The sequence below is a fragment of the Lepus europaeus genome, chromosome 6 (genome assembly GCF_033115175.1).
Source record: "Lepus europaeus isolate LE1 chromosome 6, mLepTim1.pri, whole genome shotgun sequence".
NCBI lineage: Eukaryota > Metazoa > Chordata > Mammalia > Lagomorpha > Leporidae > Lepus > Lepus europaeus.
Window position 1 is genome coordinate 16,674,991 of NC_084832.1, and position 17,539 is coordinate 16,692,529.

General features: G+C 35.7%; 1 protein-coding gene across 4 annotated transcripts in view; it reads left to right on the forward strand.

The window, feature by feature from the left end:
• Positions 1-17,539, forward strand: part of UGGT2 (UDP-glucose glycoprotein glucosyltransferase 2) — a 263,834-nt gene that overhangs the window by 141,110 nt on the left and 105,185 nt on the right. For 3 of the 4 annotated variants that reach the window (XM_062194020.1, XM_062194019.1, XM_062194017.1), the window contains 5 exons: positions 1,179-1,288; positions 2,339-2,545; positions 3,358-3,489; positions 6,683-6,807; positions 7,711-7,806. In XM_062194020.1, coding sequence (XP_062050004.1) covers positions 1,179-1,288; positions 2,339-2,545; positions 3,358-3,489; positions 6,683-6,807; positions 7,711-7,806 — 670 coding nt within the window. The remainder of the gene's footprint in view (positions 1-1,178; positions 1,289-2,338; positions 2,546-3,357; positions 3,490-6,682; positions 6,808-7,710; positions 7,807-17,539) is intronic. The other variant, XM_062194018.1, reaches the window with a different exon arrangement.

Genomic DNA, 17,539 nt, shown 5'->3' on the forward strand with positions numbered 1-17,539 from the left:
AAAGAATGTGTAAAGAAATGAGAGTTTCAAGAGGTTATGAGCACTTTTGAAATATTTCTGTTTACTGCCTCTGATAGTAAAAGTACTGACATTAGGTAGCATCAGAATTCTTTCCATTTCTTTTTTGAAAATAATATGTTACTGTCTTGCTGTAAAGTTGGCTACTGAAGGTGGCACGTTGAATAGGTGTTCTTCCTTTTTGTATTTTTTAATTCTTTCATTAACCAAATCCCTGTTTTTGTATGGTTAAATAGTACTATATTAATAACTGTAAGTTTTAGACCTATTCAGGAGTAAGTTTTTGCTATAGAAGATTTTTTACAATTATTTTAAGCTTATGACTTGATCTAAAGGATAGATTTTTCTATTAGTTTTATTGCTGGCCAGACAAGTATATTTCACATGTTTTATGCTATGGCTGGATGAAATTAAACCCATTTATAACTGTGACTTGATAATTAAAAACAGTTTCTTACTGTGGATTCTAAATTGCCAAATTTTTCTTCTTTTTTTCTTTTCTTTTCTTTTATTTTTTTGACAGGCAGAGTGGACAGTGAGAGAGAGAGACAGAGAGAAAGGTCTTCCTTTTTGCCGTTGGTTCACCCTCCAATGGCCGCCGTGGCTGGCGTGCTGTGGCTGGTGCACCGCGCTGATAAATTTCCAAATTTTTCTTATAAGAGTCGTAGCCATGCTGATGAAAAAAAAATGATAGGAATTAGGCTATATTAATGATATCCAGACATTTGAAAATTAATTAATTATAATCTAATAAGATATTACCCCTTTGTATGTCTGCTAATAAAATCAATTATATCTGGATTTACATATATATGTTAAAATGCTATTTTATTTTAAATAAATGCAACCAGGATATAGTCTTGCTTAACAACACTGGGATTGTGAAGGCCATAGTACCATTTTCTTCTCTGGTGACACTGTTCTACAGATGTGTCCCTTAAGAGACTGTTCCTCCTTTTAGGTATCTGAGTTTATATAAAGCTTAGACAATGAATTACTCTCCCAGTATTTAATGTATGCAAGTACATATGTACATAAATAATTAGCAATATTTGCTTAATTTAAAAATGTTTTAATATGTTGCTCTTTATGTTAATTTTATTAGTTGTAAATACTCCCTCTGCTTTTCATTTGATTTTTGAAAGAATTAATTTGAGTAGACTATTTGAAACTTTCAGATGATGTGATTTCTTCAGTCACTCTCTGGATTATTGCTGATTTTGATATGCCATCTGGGAGAAAACTACTTTTTAATGCATTGAAGCACATGGTGAGTAGTATTCTTAGTAGAAGATTTTTAATTTGTTGTAATTTCATGAAATCAATATGAAGAATGTGTATTAAATCTTTATTCCTATCATGATACCATTTTAATTAACTTGATTGAACGTAGTGCTAGGAGACTGACATAGGAAATCAAATTCAATCTCTGTGTAATACAAGTACTTTTGCTGGCAAAAAGGAAAAACTTACCTGTCTTCTATAAAGTTAAAAAGTCTGACAATACAAAATGTTTATGAGTCCATGAAGTAAAGGTATTCTTATATACTACTAGTGGAAATGAGACTAGTACAACTATTTTGAAAAATTGTTTTGTCTTCTGCAATTAAAGATATGCATATCCTGTTTGTAGAACTTTAAACTAGAAAGTAAAATATCATTGATAGTATGGATAAAAGAGACTGTTCAAACCAGGCAGCTATGTGCAATACCAAAAATAAAGTAACTGCAGCCACAAAAAAAAAGCAATATTGATGGATCTTAACATTATTTCAAATGGAAATAGAGCACAAAATATTGTATGTATATAATCCCTTTTAGGTGAAATTGGAAATGGATGATATGCTTAACAGTGCAGTTTAGGGGGTAAACAATAAGGAAAACAAGAATGTTCCTGTGTGGTCACAAATGGCAGGAGAGTGTTTGTCTTAGAAAAGTAGGAGAGTGTGGTATTGGCGGAGTATATAAGGAAAGCTTTGCATTGCTGGCAGTGCCATATTTCTTGACCTGGGTGGTAGTTTTATGGTAGTTTAATTCACTGAGCTCTACATTTTTGTTATGTGTCTTATTTTGTGTGTAGTATTTAACATGCTCAGAAAGAGACTAAGTAAAATGGCGTCTTATAAAGTAGTCTTTATGCAAAAAAGTGAAGTGACCAGAACTCCTAAAATGATTGTTTTTACCACATTCAATACAATTACCATAGACTGACATAAGAAGGTGATCTATGGTAAAGAAAACAAATTTAATAAAAATAAATTATATTCAATATAAAACATTTAATAATATAATGATTTAACACTATGAATGTGTTTTCCAGAAAACAAGTGTTCACAGTCGACTGGGGATTATTTATAATCCTACATCAAAAATAAATGAAGAGAACACAGCTATTTGTAGAGGAATTTTGGCAGCTTTTCTGACGCAGAAAGACAACTTTTTGAGAAGCTTTCTTGAGAAACTGGCAAAGGAAGAAACTGCTACAGCTATTTACTCTGGGGATAAAATCAAAACATTTCTTACTGAGGTCAGTGGTTATTTGTTTGAAGAAATAACTGTCTTTGCATATTTTAAAAGTATAAGTCAGTGTACTTGGAGATAACATGTTATTGAAAACCATCAATAAATAAGCATAGTGAGTTGGAGATACTAAACACTTTTACAATTTTGAAAAATAAACATTAATGGTATGATATTGCATAGGGCATTTAGCAAATCAAATTTCATGCATTTCATTAACTACTTTTTGAAAGTAGCTGAAATAAAACTTTATTTGATAAATAGCAAGCTGTCTCTTTATAACAAGTACAAGCATAAGAATTAAACATCATAAATGGGGCCGGTGCTGTGGCGGAGCAGGCTAAGCCTCCACCTGCGGTGCCAGCATCCCATGTAGGTGCAATTCAAGTCCCAGCTGCTCCTCTTCCGATCCAGCTCTCTGCTATGGTCTGGGAAAGCAGTGAAAGATGGTCCAAGTGCTTGGGCCCCTGCACCAGTGTGGGAGACCTGAAAGAAGCTCCTGGCTCCTCGTTTTGGATCAGCTCAGCTCTGGCCATTGCAGCCATTTGGGGAGTGAACCAGCAGATGGAAGACCTTTCTCTTTCTCTTAACCTCTGTCTCTCTGTAACTCTGCCTTTCAAATAAATAAATAAATCTTTAAGAAATTGTAAATTAGTTGGTGAAAGTGATTCTTTTTAAAAAAAAACATTTTCAGAATAAAGTAATCCTTTAAAATCGTAAGTTGGTATAATTTCAAATTCTGTAAATATTTTAAAGAAGGATTTTTAAGAAAACAGTATTTATTGTTATTAGTTTCATCATTTTAATTTTCTGTCTTAGGGAATGGATAAGAGTGCTTTTGAGAAGAAATATAACACCATTGGAGTGAATATTTTCCGAACTCATCGGTTGTTCTGTCAAGATGTACTAAAGTTGCGTCCGGGGGAAATAGGTGTTGTCAGCAATGGCAAAGTAAGTAGAAAGCAATTGTTCACTTTTCTCAGTGACACTGATGAGTTAGGTATTAGACTTTTTCTGTTAAAGCACAAGTGATACAAAATACCACAGAAGGAAGTACTCATCTGTTGAACTCACCAGACAGCGTGTTTTAGCTCACAAGTTACTGATAGACTCAAGTTATAAGGCCTCGTCTTTTTTAAAGCCAAGTAAATCTGAGTTGCTACATTCATTATATAACCTCTGTGAGATCTGGTTTTTTTATTTGGACAATGGGAATGGTAATAATCTGTTGTTGGAGAGATTAAATATACTCTTATACATAAAACAGATAGAAAGAACCCAGACAGAGACCAATTTTCATTAAATGTTAATGTCTGTTTTCTCTTGAATTGTTTAAAAGCCTTTATTGAAAGTAGCAGATCCGGAGGCCAACACCGTGGCTCACTTGGTTAATCCTCCGCCTGCAGCACCAGCATCCCATATGGGTGCCAGGTTCTAGTCCCAGTTGCTCCTCTTCCAGGCCAGCTCTCTGCTGTGGCCCGGGAAGGCAGTGGAGGATGGCCCAAGTGCTTGGGCCCTGCACCCGCATGGGAGACCAGGAAGAAGCACCTGGCTTCTGGCTTTGGATCAGCACAGCGCTGGCAATAGTGGCCATTTGGGGGGTGAACCAACAGAAAAGGAAGACCTTTCTGTCTCTCTCTCTCTCACTGTCTATAGCTCTACCTGTCAAATAAATTTAAAAAAAGAAAAAGAAAATAGCAGATCCATTTGTAGACTTGATTTTTGTTACAGTAGGTGAGAGGCAGTATAAAACCAAGATCAGTTAATCAAACTCCAATGAGTGCAGAGAGAATTTTAGCTCAGTATATGCCAAAGTTTTCTAAAATTGTAATAAGTTGTCAAAGGAGGTAATGCATTTATGTTACAATAGTTACTCTATTAACTGAAAACTCTCACTTCCAAAATGTTGTAAAGAAAGTTTAAGCACCAACTATTTTAATGTACTAATTTTTAACAGATTTATGTGTTTTATTTATTATTTATTAGAATTTATTTATTTATTTATTTATTTGGAGGGCAGTTTGAGAAAGAAACAATCTTCCATTCGCAGTTTACTCCCCAAATGGCTGCAATGGCCAGGATTAGGCCAAGCTGAAGCCAGGAGTCAGGAACTCCATCCGGGTCTTCCACACAAGTGACAGGAACCCAAATAAATGGTCTGCCTTCCCAGGTGCATTATCAAGGAACTGAATTGGAAGGGGAGCAGCCAGGACTGGAACTGATCCTAGGATGTGGGATGGCAGTGTCACGGGCTGTGGCTTAACCCACTAAGCCACATTGCCATTCACATATTTTACTACTATTTGATAATTCAAGTCTGAAGTTTTTTTTCCCAGTGTGGACCTTATGAGATTTCATACCAAGTTACTTTTCTTCCTTTATATTATATTCATCTTTAATTGAAATAACTAAAACATGGAAGAATCAAACTTTTACCTATTTGATACTGTGCTTATGTTGGTGAAATATATCCAGTTCTCTGGTGAATTTAACCAAAAAGATAGCCAGTCTTGTTAATTCCTTAAGAAAATAATGTAAAATTTTTCCTTTATTATGAGTTACTAACAAAACTTCACAAGTCACTGAAGGTGGTATGGAAAAAATTCAGCTCTTTTCCAAGCTTGCCTGTTCAGAGTTGCCGAAAATATGAAAAATTATTTCATATTTGAAAAATTATTTCAAACCCTAAGGCAATGAAATATCTATATGAGTACTTTTTTAATTAATGTGTTCATTTGTGTTTTTAAGGGCTTGTGTTTTATATTTAAGATAAAATGATTTTTTTAGACATTTCAGCTAATGTCAACTCTGATATGAGCAAGAAAGAGGAATCAAGAACTATTCTTGAGTAATTTTAGAAAATATTAATTGCAGAAGCACACTGAGAAATGAGAAAATCTAGCTGCAACCTCTCAATTATTTTTCCAAGAAAAAAATCGGTTGACTTTTTTCAGTTCTCACTAAGTAGAATTATTTTGTACATCAGACATGCCAGTCTCACCTCTGCAACATGACTTTTTGTACAAGACACTAGGATTCCTTGTACAAAGATTTTCAGAGTTTCTGGAAAATGTGGACTGTGAAAAAGACTGCATGGATTTCAAAATTGTTCTCCAAAATAAACTTTAACTTTTAATTCTACTTTCCATGAATTTTTTGAAGTATCCTTATATTAACTTCCTCAGAAAATGGTCATAGTGGTTGAGCTGATGTTGGTTGAAATAGAACTGTCATCCTGAGAAATTAGGTATGTGCCAATATGGCAGTGTCATATCTGTAGTTATTGCCTTAATGATAATTACCTACATGGCCTTTCTGTGTTCTAAACCATATATACAATATCAGCTAGATGAAGATCGGTTGGCATTATAGTAATTATATGATTTGTCTTGATAGTTTATGGATTTATATTCATATATTCATATTAATACCATATAAACTGCAATTTATAGAGTACAAGAAAAATTGAAATTAAATGATTTATAAAATATAGACAATTGCCTGCACAATTTAGAAAAAGAAGCTTAGGTGCCAGCATTATGCCACAGTAGGTTAATCCTCCACCTTACAGTGCCACATTCCATATGGCACTGGTTCTGGTCTGGGCTGCTCCTCTTTCCATCCAGTTCTCTGCTGTGGCTTGGTAAAGCAGTAGAAGATAGTCCAAGTTCTTGGGCCCCTGCACCTGCATGGGAGACCTGGAAGAAGCTCCTGGCTTCTGGCTTCAGATCAGCACAGCTCTGGCTGTTGCGGCCATTTGGGGAGTGAGCCAGAGGATGGAGGACCTTTCTGTCTCTCCCTTTCACTGTCTGTAACTCTACCTCTCAAATAAATAAATAAAAATCTTAAAGAAGAAGCAGCATTAAGTAATTGGAAGCATCATGGTTTATGTCTCAAAGCAAAGGCTCCTAATAAAAATCACATGCTCCATTTAAAAAAACTGATATTGATATTTATGCAAATTTATATTTAACAGCAAAGTGAGATAATATGCTTTTTGTTTATAGTGTGTGTTTATTTGGTTAAATTAAAAGCAATCATCTCTTTAACCAATTTTTGTTTAATAAAGAAGTATCTATTTGATGAGCAAATAGTTTTCCTAAACAATTGCCTTCTAGAAATTATACAATAATATATTTTTAAGTTTTTAGGACCTTTAGATGAAGATTTATATGTAGAAGATTTTTACTTATTGGAAAAAATTACACTTAGTAATGTAGCAGAGAAAATTAAAGGTATTGTTGAAACAATGGAAAGCAATTCAAAGAAGTAAGTATTTTAGATCAAAATAGCAGTTCATCCTGGGGTCTGTTATTTTGTATCTGATATTTTATTTTTAAGATTAGAAAATGTTTCAAATACATAGAGAAATAAATTTAAAATAAAAGTCATATTTAGAAATAAGTAATGACATCCAGGGGTGGGAATTGTAGTGCAGCAGGTTAAGCAACTGCTTAGGATGCCTGCATCACATATTGAAGTGCAGATTCATGTCCTGATAACTTTACTTCTGCTCTAGCTCCCTGCTAATTCACCTAGGAAGCAGCAGATGATGGCCCAGGTAGCTAAGTGTCTGCCACCAGTGTGGGAGACTCCGATTGAGTTCCTGGTTCCAGACTTTGATCAGACCCAACCTTAGCTGTTGCAACAGATGCAAGGAGTCTCTCTATCTCAATCTTTCTCTTTCTCTTTCTCTCTCTCTCTCTCTCTTTCTCTCTCTCTCTCTCTCTCTCTCCCACTCTCCTCCCCTCCCCTCCCTTCTCCTCCCCCCATCTCCTTTTCCTTCTGTCACTCTGCCTTTCAAATAAATAATAAATCTTTAAAAAAAAACACATCCATTTATTCACCACCAATAACCTGTAACTGTTACTTTTTTTTTTTTTTTGTCTTGGATCTTACTGTTGGTAACCATTTTCTTAAAGATTGAGTTTATGTTCCCTATTTGTGTTTATACCTTTTGCCTCATATGTAAGTATCCATTATTAAGGTTACTGTGTTGAATGTCTTGACATTTTTTAGAGAAATACTGTTATACCATAGGTTTCTTTTCCATAGGAGCTTTAACTGTTAATGCATATAGATAGAGCACTTTTTCAAGTCATTGATTGCAACATGATGTATGAATCTTTCTCTTCCTCCAAATCTCATACATTGTTTGTCTTATTTCTGTAGCATAAGTGAACTTATTATGAAGGTTGATTCCCTTGTTTCTTCTTTGCCTAATCGTGGATCTCGGTATGATGTCACATTTCTTAAAGAGAACCACAGGTAAGAATGTAATAGTATCTGTGGATGTGTTTTTTGAGTTGTTGTCAATACATTCTGTGCTCATTGTTTCCATTTGTTTTCATAATGTATTAAAATTTTTAATTAAGAATTGTGCTAGTTATTTTATAATGATGAAATTTCATTTAATTATATATTCTAATACATAAAGGATAATATATAGCACATGAAGTTTCCAATGAGTTCTATCTAGTATGGTATGTTTGTTTTTACTGTCATATATACTGTTTGTTTTAATGTCATATTGTCGTTTTTGCAGTATCTAGAGATAATCATTATAAATGGTATCACCTTTGTATTTTCAGTGTATGAAAGACACTGTTATAAAGTTAAATGAAATAGCCCTTATAATAAACAAGACTGGGAACAGGAGAGGAGCAGGAAGAGGGGTGGGAATATGGGTGGGAGGGTGGGTGTAGTGGGAAGAATTACTATGTTTCTAAAGTTGTATTTATGAAATGTATGCAAATTTTAAAAAAATTAAGAAATTTAAAAAGACGCTAAAGAGTCTCATTAATCCAGTATACATGTACCTGTACACATAGTTGTATGCATGTATGTTAAGAAATTTGAACTATATAATATTTTACAACAGCATGTCTCAAAGTGTGTTCTATGGAACACTGCTCTGGGAATGTATTCTGAGAGCCGTTCTCTAGTCAAGTGAGTTTCAGGAACACCGCAGATTATAGGCTCCTGTTGGAGCTTTTCAGTGTGCTTCAGCATATTAATGGTTCTGAGAATTTTTATAGCTAAAAGAAGACAAAGGAAAGAAATTCATTTTTGGTTAATCTAGTAGTTAGGTAAGTTTTATATTTGAAACACTTTTTTGATTAAAATTTTAGTACCATCAGAAAAATTGGGTTTTAGAAAACAGGCATCAGACAGATACTGTTTTAGAATAATAAACTAGCTTAATTTCACGTATGATGCAGCTCCTCGATGATATACTTAAAGAAAGATGCATCAAGCTCCACTGACATACGCAGTGTTCTGTGTCACAAGAATGGAGCCTGTAGTTTGGGTTTCTTAATTATGGATTACTATGAAGAAAAGTCAGTTATGTATGTTGTGGAAAATTATATCATTTCATTCTAATCCCTACATTATAAAAACAATCCAAACTAGCACTTGAAATAGCTGACATTTTTTGTAAGTTCTCTGATTTATGATAGGTACAATATTATGTTACCTGTATTTGCTGTTTGAAAATAACATATGCTTTAGCTATAATAAATCTAAAATATCTTCACATATGTATGTATAGTCTTAACTGCAGGGAGAATTACTTTCTAGAGAAAAACTATCTGGCACTATCTAAATGTTTTAAGCACATTTAGTGAAATTCTTTTTGTGAACCTCTTTGAGTTCTTAAATACCACATGGTGAAATAATTCAACTCAAATTATGCAAAATTATTATAAGTGTTAGTTACTATATTGTTTCATGTGTATAGAGATTTTGATTTCTTTGGAAATTTTTACTGCTTCATTAAATGTGTGATATACTAGATCTTTTATGTTTGTTAGAGTCTCTATTTCTTTTCTCATATCTGTCACCATGTCCTGCTTATTTAGCCTTCTGACTTATTTTACTGAGGGAAGGGTATGATGTGACTTTCTGATGGTGGTTGCAATTCTTTTTATTTTATTCCTGGAGAATTATTGTAAATATCAATGTATATATACGTGTTGAAATGCATCAGTGTTTATACAATAACACATACATACATAGTGTCTGCATTTTTAAAACATGCAAGTCTAAGTAAACTACCGTTTTCTGAGTTCAAATATATAATTTGGGCAGTTTTTATTTTCTATGTGTTTGCATGTGTTGCTATGATATATTTATCCATATTGGCTTATGTTGTGTGACACAACATGAGCTTCCCTATCGAGGCAAAGCAGCTAGCATTTAAATCACTTAACTAGTTGTGTGATTTTTTTCTTAGCCTCAATTTCTTAGTCTAAAACATAGATGATTGTGTGAGATTATGATCTACTGCCTTATTTGTAGTAAATACTTAATACATTGTAGGTTTTATCTGTATTTGTTACAAAAATAATGTGGAATCTCTCACAGTTTGGAAGTCACAGAAGTAAGATTGAACCTGAAAGTTAAACCATAAAATCAACACACATGGATTAGGGTAGAAATGAGGAAACCATCTGAAATGGAGGATCCAAGGCAGAAAGACTTAATGTTAACCTCATTGGAGGCACCTATAGTGGCCCCCTCACATTCTATGGTTTCTGTGGTTAAGTATGGGCAAATGAAGTATTTCGTTACAATGTTACAATGAGGTATTTTGAAAGGGGACACATTTGCCTAACTTCCACTATATTCTCACAGTGATTCTTACTGTTATTCTCTCTAGTGCCTTAAGTTATAAATTAAATTATATATATATATATGTGTGTGTGTGTGTGTGTGTAGAAATAAGTGTAGATATGAGAGTAAATGAGAAATGTAGTATATAGTAATAATATCTGTGAATCAGTTCTATCTGTAGTTTCAGGCATCCACTAGAGGACTTGGAACATAGTCCCCATGGATAAAAGGGTACAATATCAGTGCAGTGCGCTGATCCGAAGCCAGGAGCCAGGTGCTTCTCCTGGTCTCCCATGTGGGTGCAGGGCCCAAGCATTTGGGCCATCCTCTTCTGCACTCCTGGGCCACAGAAGAGAGCTGGACTGGAAGAGGAGTAACCAGGATGGAATCTGGTGCCCCGACCGGGACAAGAACCCGGTGTGCCGGTGCCGCAGGCGGAGGATTAGCCTAGTGAGCCATGGCACTGGCCCACTGTCTTTCCCTATTAAGAAAGATTATACTGTTTTGTAACTACAGTCCTTGAGTACATGCATGATCACATAGAAATTACTCATTTAAGGCTTTTTGGTGAGATATATGTAAAAGTACAGCATAAATTTCATGGAAAATTAAAGGATAAACTTTCTGTACAAAAAGTTTTGAAAACCATGCAAATGAGCATTCTTTAAAAAGTTCATGGCATGCAAAGCCAAGACACTCTGGGGGAAAAAAAAAAAGAAGACCTAAATGAAAGTTCTCTGTGAGTGAGATCCCAGTGGAAAGAACAGGGCCATCAAAGAAGGAGGTACCTTTCTCTGAAGGGGGAAGAGAACTTCCACTTTGACTATGACCCTATCGGAATAAGATCAAAGTCAGCAAACCCTAAAGGCTTCCATAGCCTTGGCAACTCATGATTAGAGCCTAGGGAGATTACTACGCCATAAACAAGAGTGTCAAATTGTTAAATCAACAACAGGAGTCACTGTGTACTTACACCCCATGTGGGATCTGTCCTTAATGTGTTGTCTAATGTGAAGTAATGCTATAACTAGTACTAAAACAGTATTTTTACACTTTGTGTTTCTGTGTGGGTGCAAACTGATGAAATCTTTACTTAGTATATACTGAATCAATCTTCTGTATATAAAGATAATTGAAAATGAAAAAAAAACCTGGTGTTTAATTGGAAATTGCATAGAAAATTAATCAATTTTTTAAAAAAATATCATGTAGGATCTCTGTCCTTAATGTGCTGTACACTGTTATTTAATGCTATAACTAGTACTCCAACAGTATTTTTCACTTTGTGTTGCTATGTGGGGGCAAACTGTTGAAATCTTTGTTTAATGTATACTGAACTGATCTTCTGTATATAAAGAGAATTGAAAATGATTCTTGATGTGAATTGAAGGGGAGAGGGAGTGGGAAAGGGGAGGGTTGCAGGTGGGAGGGAAGTTATGGGGGGGGGGAAGCCATTGTAATCCATAAGCTGTACTTTGGAAATTTATATTCATTAAATAAAAGGTAAAATAAAATAAAATAAAATATTCATGAAAATGTGCATTTGGGCATTTGAGGAGTAAACCGGCAGATGGAAGTGCTAGCTCTTCCCCCTCCCCCTTTGTGTGTGTGTGTGTGTGTCTCAAAAAAAATGACTGGTTTTAAGTTGTGCTACAAATATACAGTAATTTTGTAAAAAAGTTTACCTAACCTAAAAATAATTAAAGGAATCAAGTTATAGAAAGTCACTTTAATAATAGAACATCAATTTATTCCACTTACCTTTTAGCAGTAATCATCCAGTAAGGTATATTGTCTTGCCTTCCACTCTATTGTTAACATAATTAGAGTTGTATCAACTGCATCTAAAGTGTCTTTCAGTTTCTTTTAAGAGGACCCATATTTGAAGTAAATATTTACATTAACTTTTATTTAATTGCCAAATTGTTTCTCGGCATTTTGACTAAGATCAAGTGTATCTAATTGCAAAGCAATTGATCTTCTCACTTAAAAAAGCCTTTCTGTACCAAAGAATACTAACCTTCCTTTAATTTTACATGTGTGCTTCTCTTTTTAATAAATTTATTCATTTACATGAAGAGAATGGATTTTGTGTAATGCATTTAGTTCCAAGAACATAATGATACTATGCACACTTCCTCCCTCTTCATTCCTTATTTATTTTTAATTTTGCAGTGACTTACTTTCAATTTAATTTTAATCACAAGCTTAATCCTCAACTAAATAAGAAATTCAGCAAGTGGAATATAGACCTTTGTTCCTCAGGTGTGTGGACAAGGGTTATAAACAATAATCAAACCTGAAGATGTCAATTTCACTCATATACATTGCATATTTTGTACTCAATATATTAGCTGCAGCAGATAAGAGAAACATAATCATGTTTATCTTTTGGGGACTGGCTTATTTCAGTAAGCATATGCTATCCAGTTGCATCAGTTTTGTTGCAAAAGAGAGGATTTCATTCTTTTTTTATTGCTGAGAAGTATTCCGTCATATATACATACATGTTTTCTTAATCCAGTCCTCAGTTAATGGACATCTGTGTTGGCTTCATATCTTAGTTATTGTTAATTGAACTGCTATAAGCATGGGAATCCAGATAACTCTTTCATATACTAATTTCATATCCTTTGTCTCAAGAGTGGGATGGCTGACTCATGTGGTAGATGTATTTTCAGATTTCTGAAGAATATCCGTACTGTCTTCCATAATGGTTGCAGTGGTTTATATTCTCACCAGCAGTGGATTAGGATACCTTTTCCCCCCACATCTTTACCAGCATTCAATATTTTTTTTATTTTTGGTGATAGCCATTCTACCCAGGGTAAGGTGAAACCTCATTGTGCTTTATATTTGCTTGCCCAGATCACTACTGACCCTAAACATCTTTTTATGTGTCTATTGATCATTTGTATTTCATCTTTCTTTTTTTCAAAGATTTATTTATTTTATTTGAAAGGCAAAGTTACAGAGAGGCAGAGGCAGAGAGAGAAAGAGAGGGGTCCTCCATCCGCTGGTTCACTCCGCAGGTGGCCACTATGGCAGGAGCTGTGCTGATCCAGAGCCAGGAGCTGCCTCTGAGTTTTCTACATGGGTGCAGGGGCCCAAGCATTTGGGCCATCCTCCACTGCTTTCCCAGGCCATAGCAGAGAGTCGGACCGGAAGTGGAGCAGCTGAGACTCAAACCAGCACCCATATGGGATGCCAGCACTGCAGGAAGTGGCCCCACCCACTTAGCCACAGCACCGGCCCATGTATTTCATCTTTCTTTTTTTTTTTTTTATTAAACTTTTATTTAATGAATATAAATTTCCAAAGTATAGCTTATGGGTTACAATGGCTTCCCCCCTCCCATAGCTTCCCTCACGCCCGCAACCCTCCCCTTTCCCGCTCCCTTTCCCCTTCCATTCATGTAAAGATTCATTTTCAATTCTCTTTGTATACAGAAGATCAGTTTAGTATATATTAGGAAAAGATTTCAACATTTTGCCCATATAGCAACATCAAGTGAAAAAACTACCATTGGATTACTAATTATAGCATTAAATAGCAATGTACAGCACATTAAAGACAGAGATCCTACATAATTTTTTTTTCAAATTAATTAATTTTCTATGCCATTTCCATTTTAACACCAGGTTGTTTTTTTTTTTCATTTCCAATTCTCTTTATATACAGAAGATCACTTCAGTATATAATTAGAAAAGACCTCATCAGTCTGTGCCCACACAGAAACGCAAAGTATAAAAATACTGTTTCAGTACCAGTCATAGCATCACTTGGCTTTAGATGACACATTAGGGACAGATCCCACATGGGGTGTAAGTACACAGTGACTCCTGTTGCTGACTTAACAATTTGACACTCCTGTTCATGGCGTCAGTAATCTCCCTAGGCTCTAGTCATGAGTTGCCAGGCTATGGAAGCCTTTAGAGTTCGCTGACTTTGATCTTATTCCGATAGGGTCATAGTCAAAGTGGAGGTTCTCTCCTCCCTTCGGAGAAGGGTACCTCCTTTTTGATGGCCCCGTTCTTTCCACTGGGATCTCACTCACAGAGATCATTCATTTAGGTCTTTTTTTTTTTTTCCATGATATCTTGGCTTTCCATGCCTGCTATACTCTCATGGGCTCTTCCGCCAGATCCGAATGCCTTGAGGGCTGATTCTGAGGCCAGAGTGTTGTTTAGGACATCTGCCATCCTATGAGTCTGCTGTGTATCCCACTTCCCATGTTGGATCTTTCGCTCCCTTTTTGATTCTATCAGTTAGTATTAGCAGATACTTGTCTTGTTTGTGTGATCTCTTTGACTCTTAGACCTATCAGAGCTATCAATTGTGAGCTGAAATTGATCACTTGGACTAGTGCGATGGCATTGGTACATGCCATCTTGATGGGATTGTGTTGGAATCCCCTGGCACATTTCTAACTCCACCATTTGCGGCCAGTCCAATTGAGCATGTTCCAAATTGTTCATCTCCTCCCTCTCTTTTTCCACTCAGATTTAACAGGGATCACTTTTCAGTTAAAATTTAAACACCTAAGAATAATTGTGTGTTAATTACTGAGTTCAACCAATAGTACTAGAACAACAACAACAACAACAAATACTAAAAAGGATAAAGTATTACATTGTACATCTAAAGTCAGGACAGGAGCTGATCAGTTCATTGTTGCTTATAGTGTCCATTTCACTTAACAGGTTTCCCCTTTGGCGCTCAGTTGTCACCGATCAGGGAAAACAAATGCTATTTTTCTCTTTGGGACTGGCTTAATTCACTCAGCATGATGTTTTCCAGATTGCTCCATCTTGTTGCAAATGACTGGGTTTCGTTGTTTCTTACTGCTGTATAGTATTCTATGGAGTACATGTCCCATAATGTCTTTATCCAGTCTACTGTTGATGGGCATTTGGGTTGGTTCCAGGTTTTAGCTATTGTGAATTGAGCTGCAATAAACATTAATGTGCAGATGGCTTTTTTATTAGCCAAATTAATTTCCTTTGGGTAAATTCCAAGGAGTGGGATGGCTGGGTTGTATGGTAGGGTTATGTTCAGGTTTCTGAGGAATCTCCAGACTGACTTCCATAGTGGCTTAACCAGTTTGCATTCCCACCAACAGTGGGTTAGTGTCCCTTTTTCCCCACATCCTCTATAGCATCTATTGTTGGTAGATTTCTGAATGTGAGCCATTCTCACCGGGGTGAGATGGAACCTCATTGTGGTTTTGATTTGCATTTCTCTGATTGCTAGTGATCTTGAACATTTTTTCATGTGTCTGTTGGCCATTTGGATTTCCTCTTGCGAAAAATGTCTATTGAGGTCCTTGGCCCATCTCTTAAGTGGGTTGTTTGTTTTCTTGTTGTGGATTTTCTTGATTTCTTTGTAGATTCTGGTTATCAATCCTTTATCTGTAGTATAGTTTGCGAATATTTTTTCCCATTCTGTCAGTTGCCTCTTCACTTTCCTGACTGTTTCTTTTGAAGTACAGAAACTTCTCAATTTGATGCAATCCCAAATGTTAATTTTGGTTTTGACTGCCTGTGCTGTTGGAGTATTTTCCAGGAAGTCTTTGCCTGTGCCTATATCTTGCAGGGTTTCTCCAATGCTCTCTAATAATTTGATGGTTTCGGGTCGTAGATTTAAGTCTTTAATCCATGTTGAGTGAATTTTTGTGTAAGGTGATAGGTATGGGTCTTGCTTCAAGCTTCTGCATGTGGAAATCCAATTTTCCCAGCACCATTTATTGAATAGACTGTCCTTATTCCAGGGATTAGATTTGGATCTTTGGTCAAATATAAGTTGGCTGTAGATGTTTGGATTGATTTCTGGTGTTTCTATTCTGTTCCATTGGTCTATCCATCTGTTTCTGTACCAGTACCATGCTGTTTTGATAACAACTGCCCTGTAGTATGTCCTAAAATCAGGTATTGTGATGCCTCCGGCTTTGTTTTTGTTGTACAGGATTGCTTTGGCTATTCGAGGTCTTCTGTGTCTCCATATGAATTTCAGCATCATTTTTTCTAGATCTGAGAAGAAGGTCTTCGGGATCTTGATGGGTATTGCATTGAATGTATAAATTGCTTTTGGGAGAATAGACATTTTGATGATATTGATTCTTCCAATCCATGAGCATGGAAGATTTCTCCATTTTTTGGTATCCTCTTCTATTTCTTTCTTTAAGGTTTTGTAGTTTTCATCGTAGAGATCTTTAACGTCCTTGGTTAAGTTTATTCCAAGGTATTTGATTGTTTTTGTAGCTATTGTGAATGGGATTGATCTTAGAAGTTCTTCCTCAGCCGTGGCATTGCCTGTGTATACAAAGGCTGTTGATTTTTGTGCATTGATTTTATATCCTGCTACTTTGCCAAACTCTTCGATGAGTTCCAGCAGTCTCTTAGTAGAGTTCTTTGGGTCCCCTAAATAAAGAATCATATCATCTGCAAAGAGGGATAGTTTGAGTTCGTCCTTCCCGATTTGTATCCCTTTAATTTCTTTTTCTTGCCTAATAGCTCTGGCCAGAACTTCCAGAACTATATTGAATAGCAGTGGTGAGAGAGGGCATCCCTGTCTGGTACCAGATTTCAGTGGAAATGCTTCCAACTTTTCCCCATTCAATAGGATGTTGGCCGTGGGTTTTTCATATATTGCTTTGATTGTATTAAGGAATGTTCCTTCCATACCCAGTTTGCTTAGAGTTTTCATCATGAAAGGGTGTTGTATTTTATCAAATGCTTTCTCTGCGTCTATTGAGAGAATCATATGGTTTTTCTTCTGCAGTCTGTTAATGTAGTGTATTACGTTGATTGTTTTGCGAATGTTGAACCATCCCTGCATACCGGGGATGAATCCCACTTGGTCTGGGTGGATGATCTTTCTGATGTGTTGTTGCATTCTATTGGCCAGAATTTTATTGAGGATTTTTGCATCTATGTTCATCAGGGATATTGGTCTGTAATTCTCTTTCAATGTTGCGTCTCTTTCTGGCTTAGGAATTAAGGTGATGGTGGCTTCATAGAAAGAATTTGGGAGGATTCCCTCTTTTTCGATTGCTCTGAATAGTTTGAGAAGAATTGGAGTTAGTTCTTCTTGAAATGTCTGGTAGAACTCAGCAGTGAATCCATCTGGTCCTGGGCTTTTCTTTGTTGGGAGGGCCTTTATTACTGTTTCAATTTCTGTGTCAGTTATTGGTCTGTTTAGGTTTTCTATGTCTTCCTGGCTCAATTTAGGGAGGTTGTATGTGTCCAAGAATCTGTCCATTTCTGATAGATTTCCCTGTTTGCTGGCATACAAGTCCTTGTAGTAATTTCTGATGATTCTTTTTATTTCTGTGGCGTCTGTTGTTACGTTTCCCATTTCATCTCTGATTTTATTGATTTGGGTC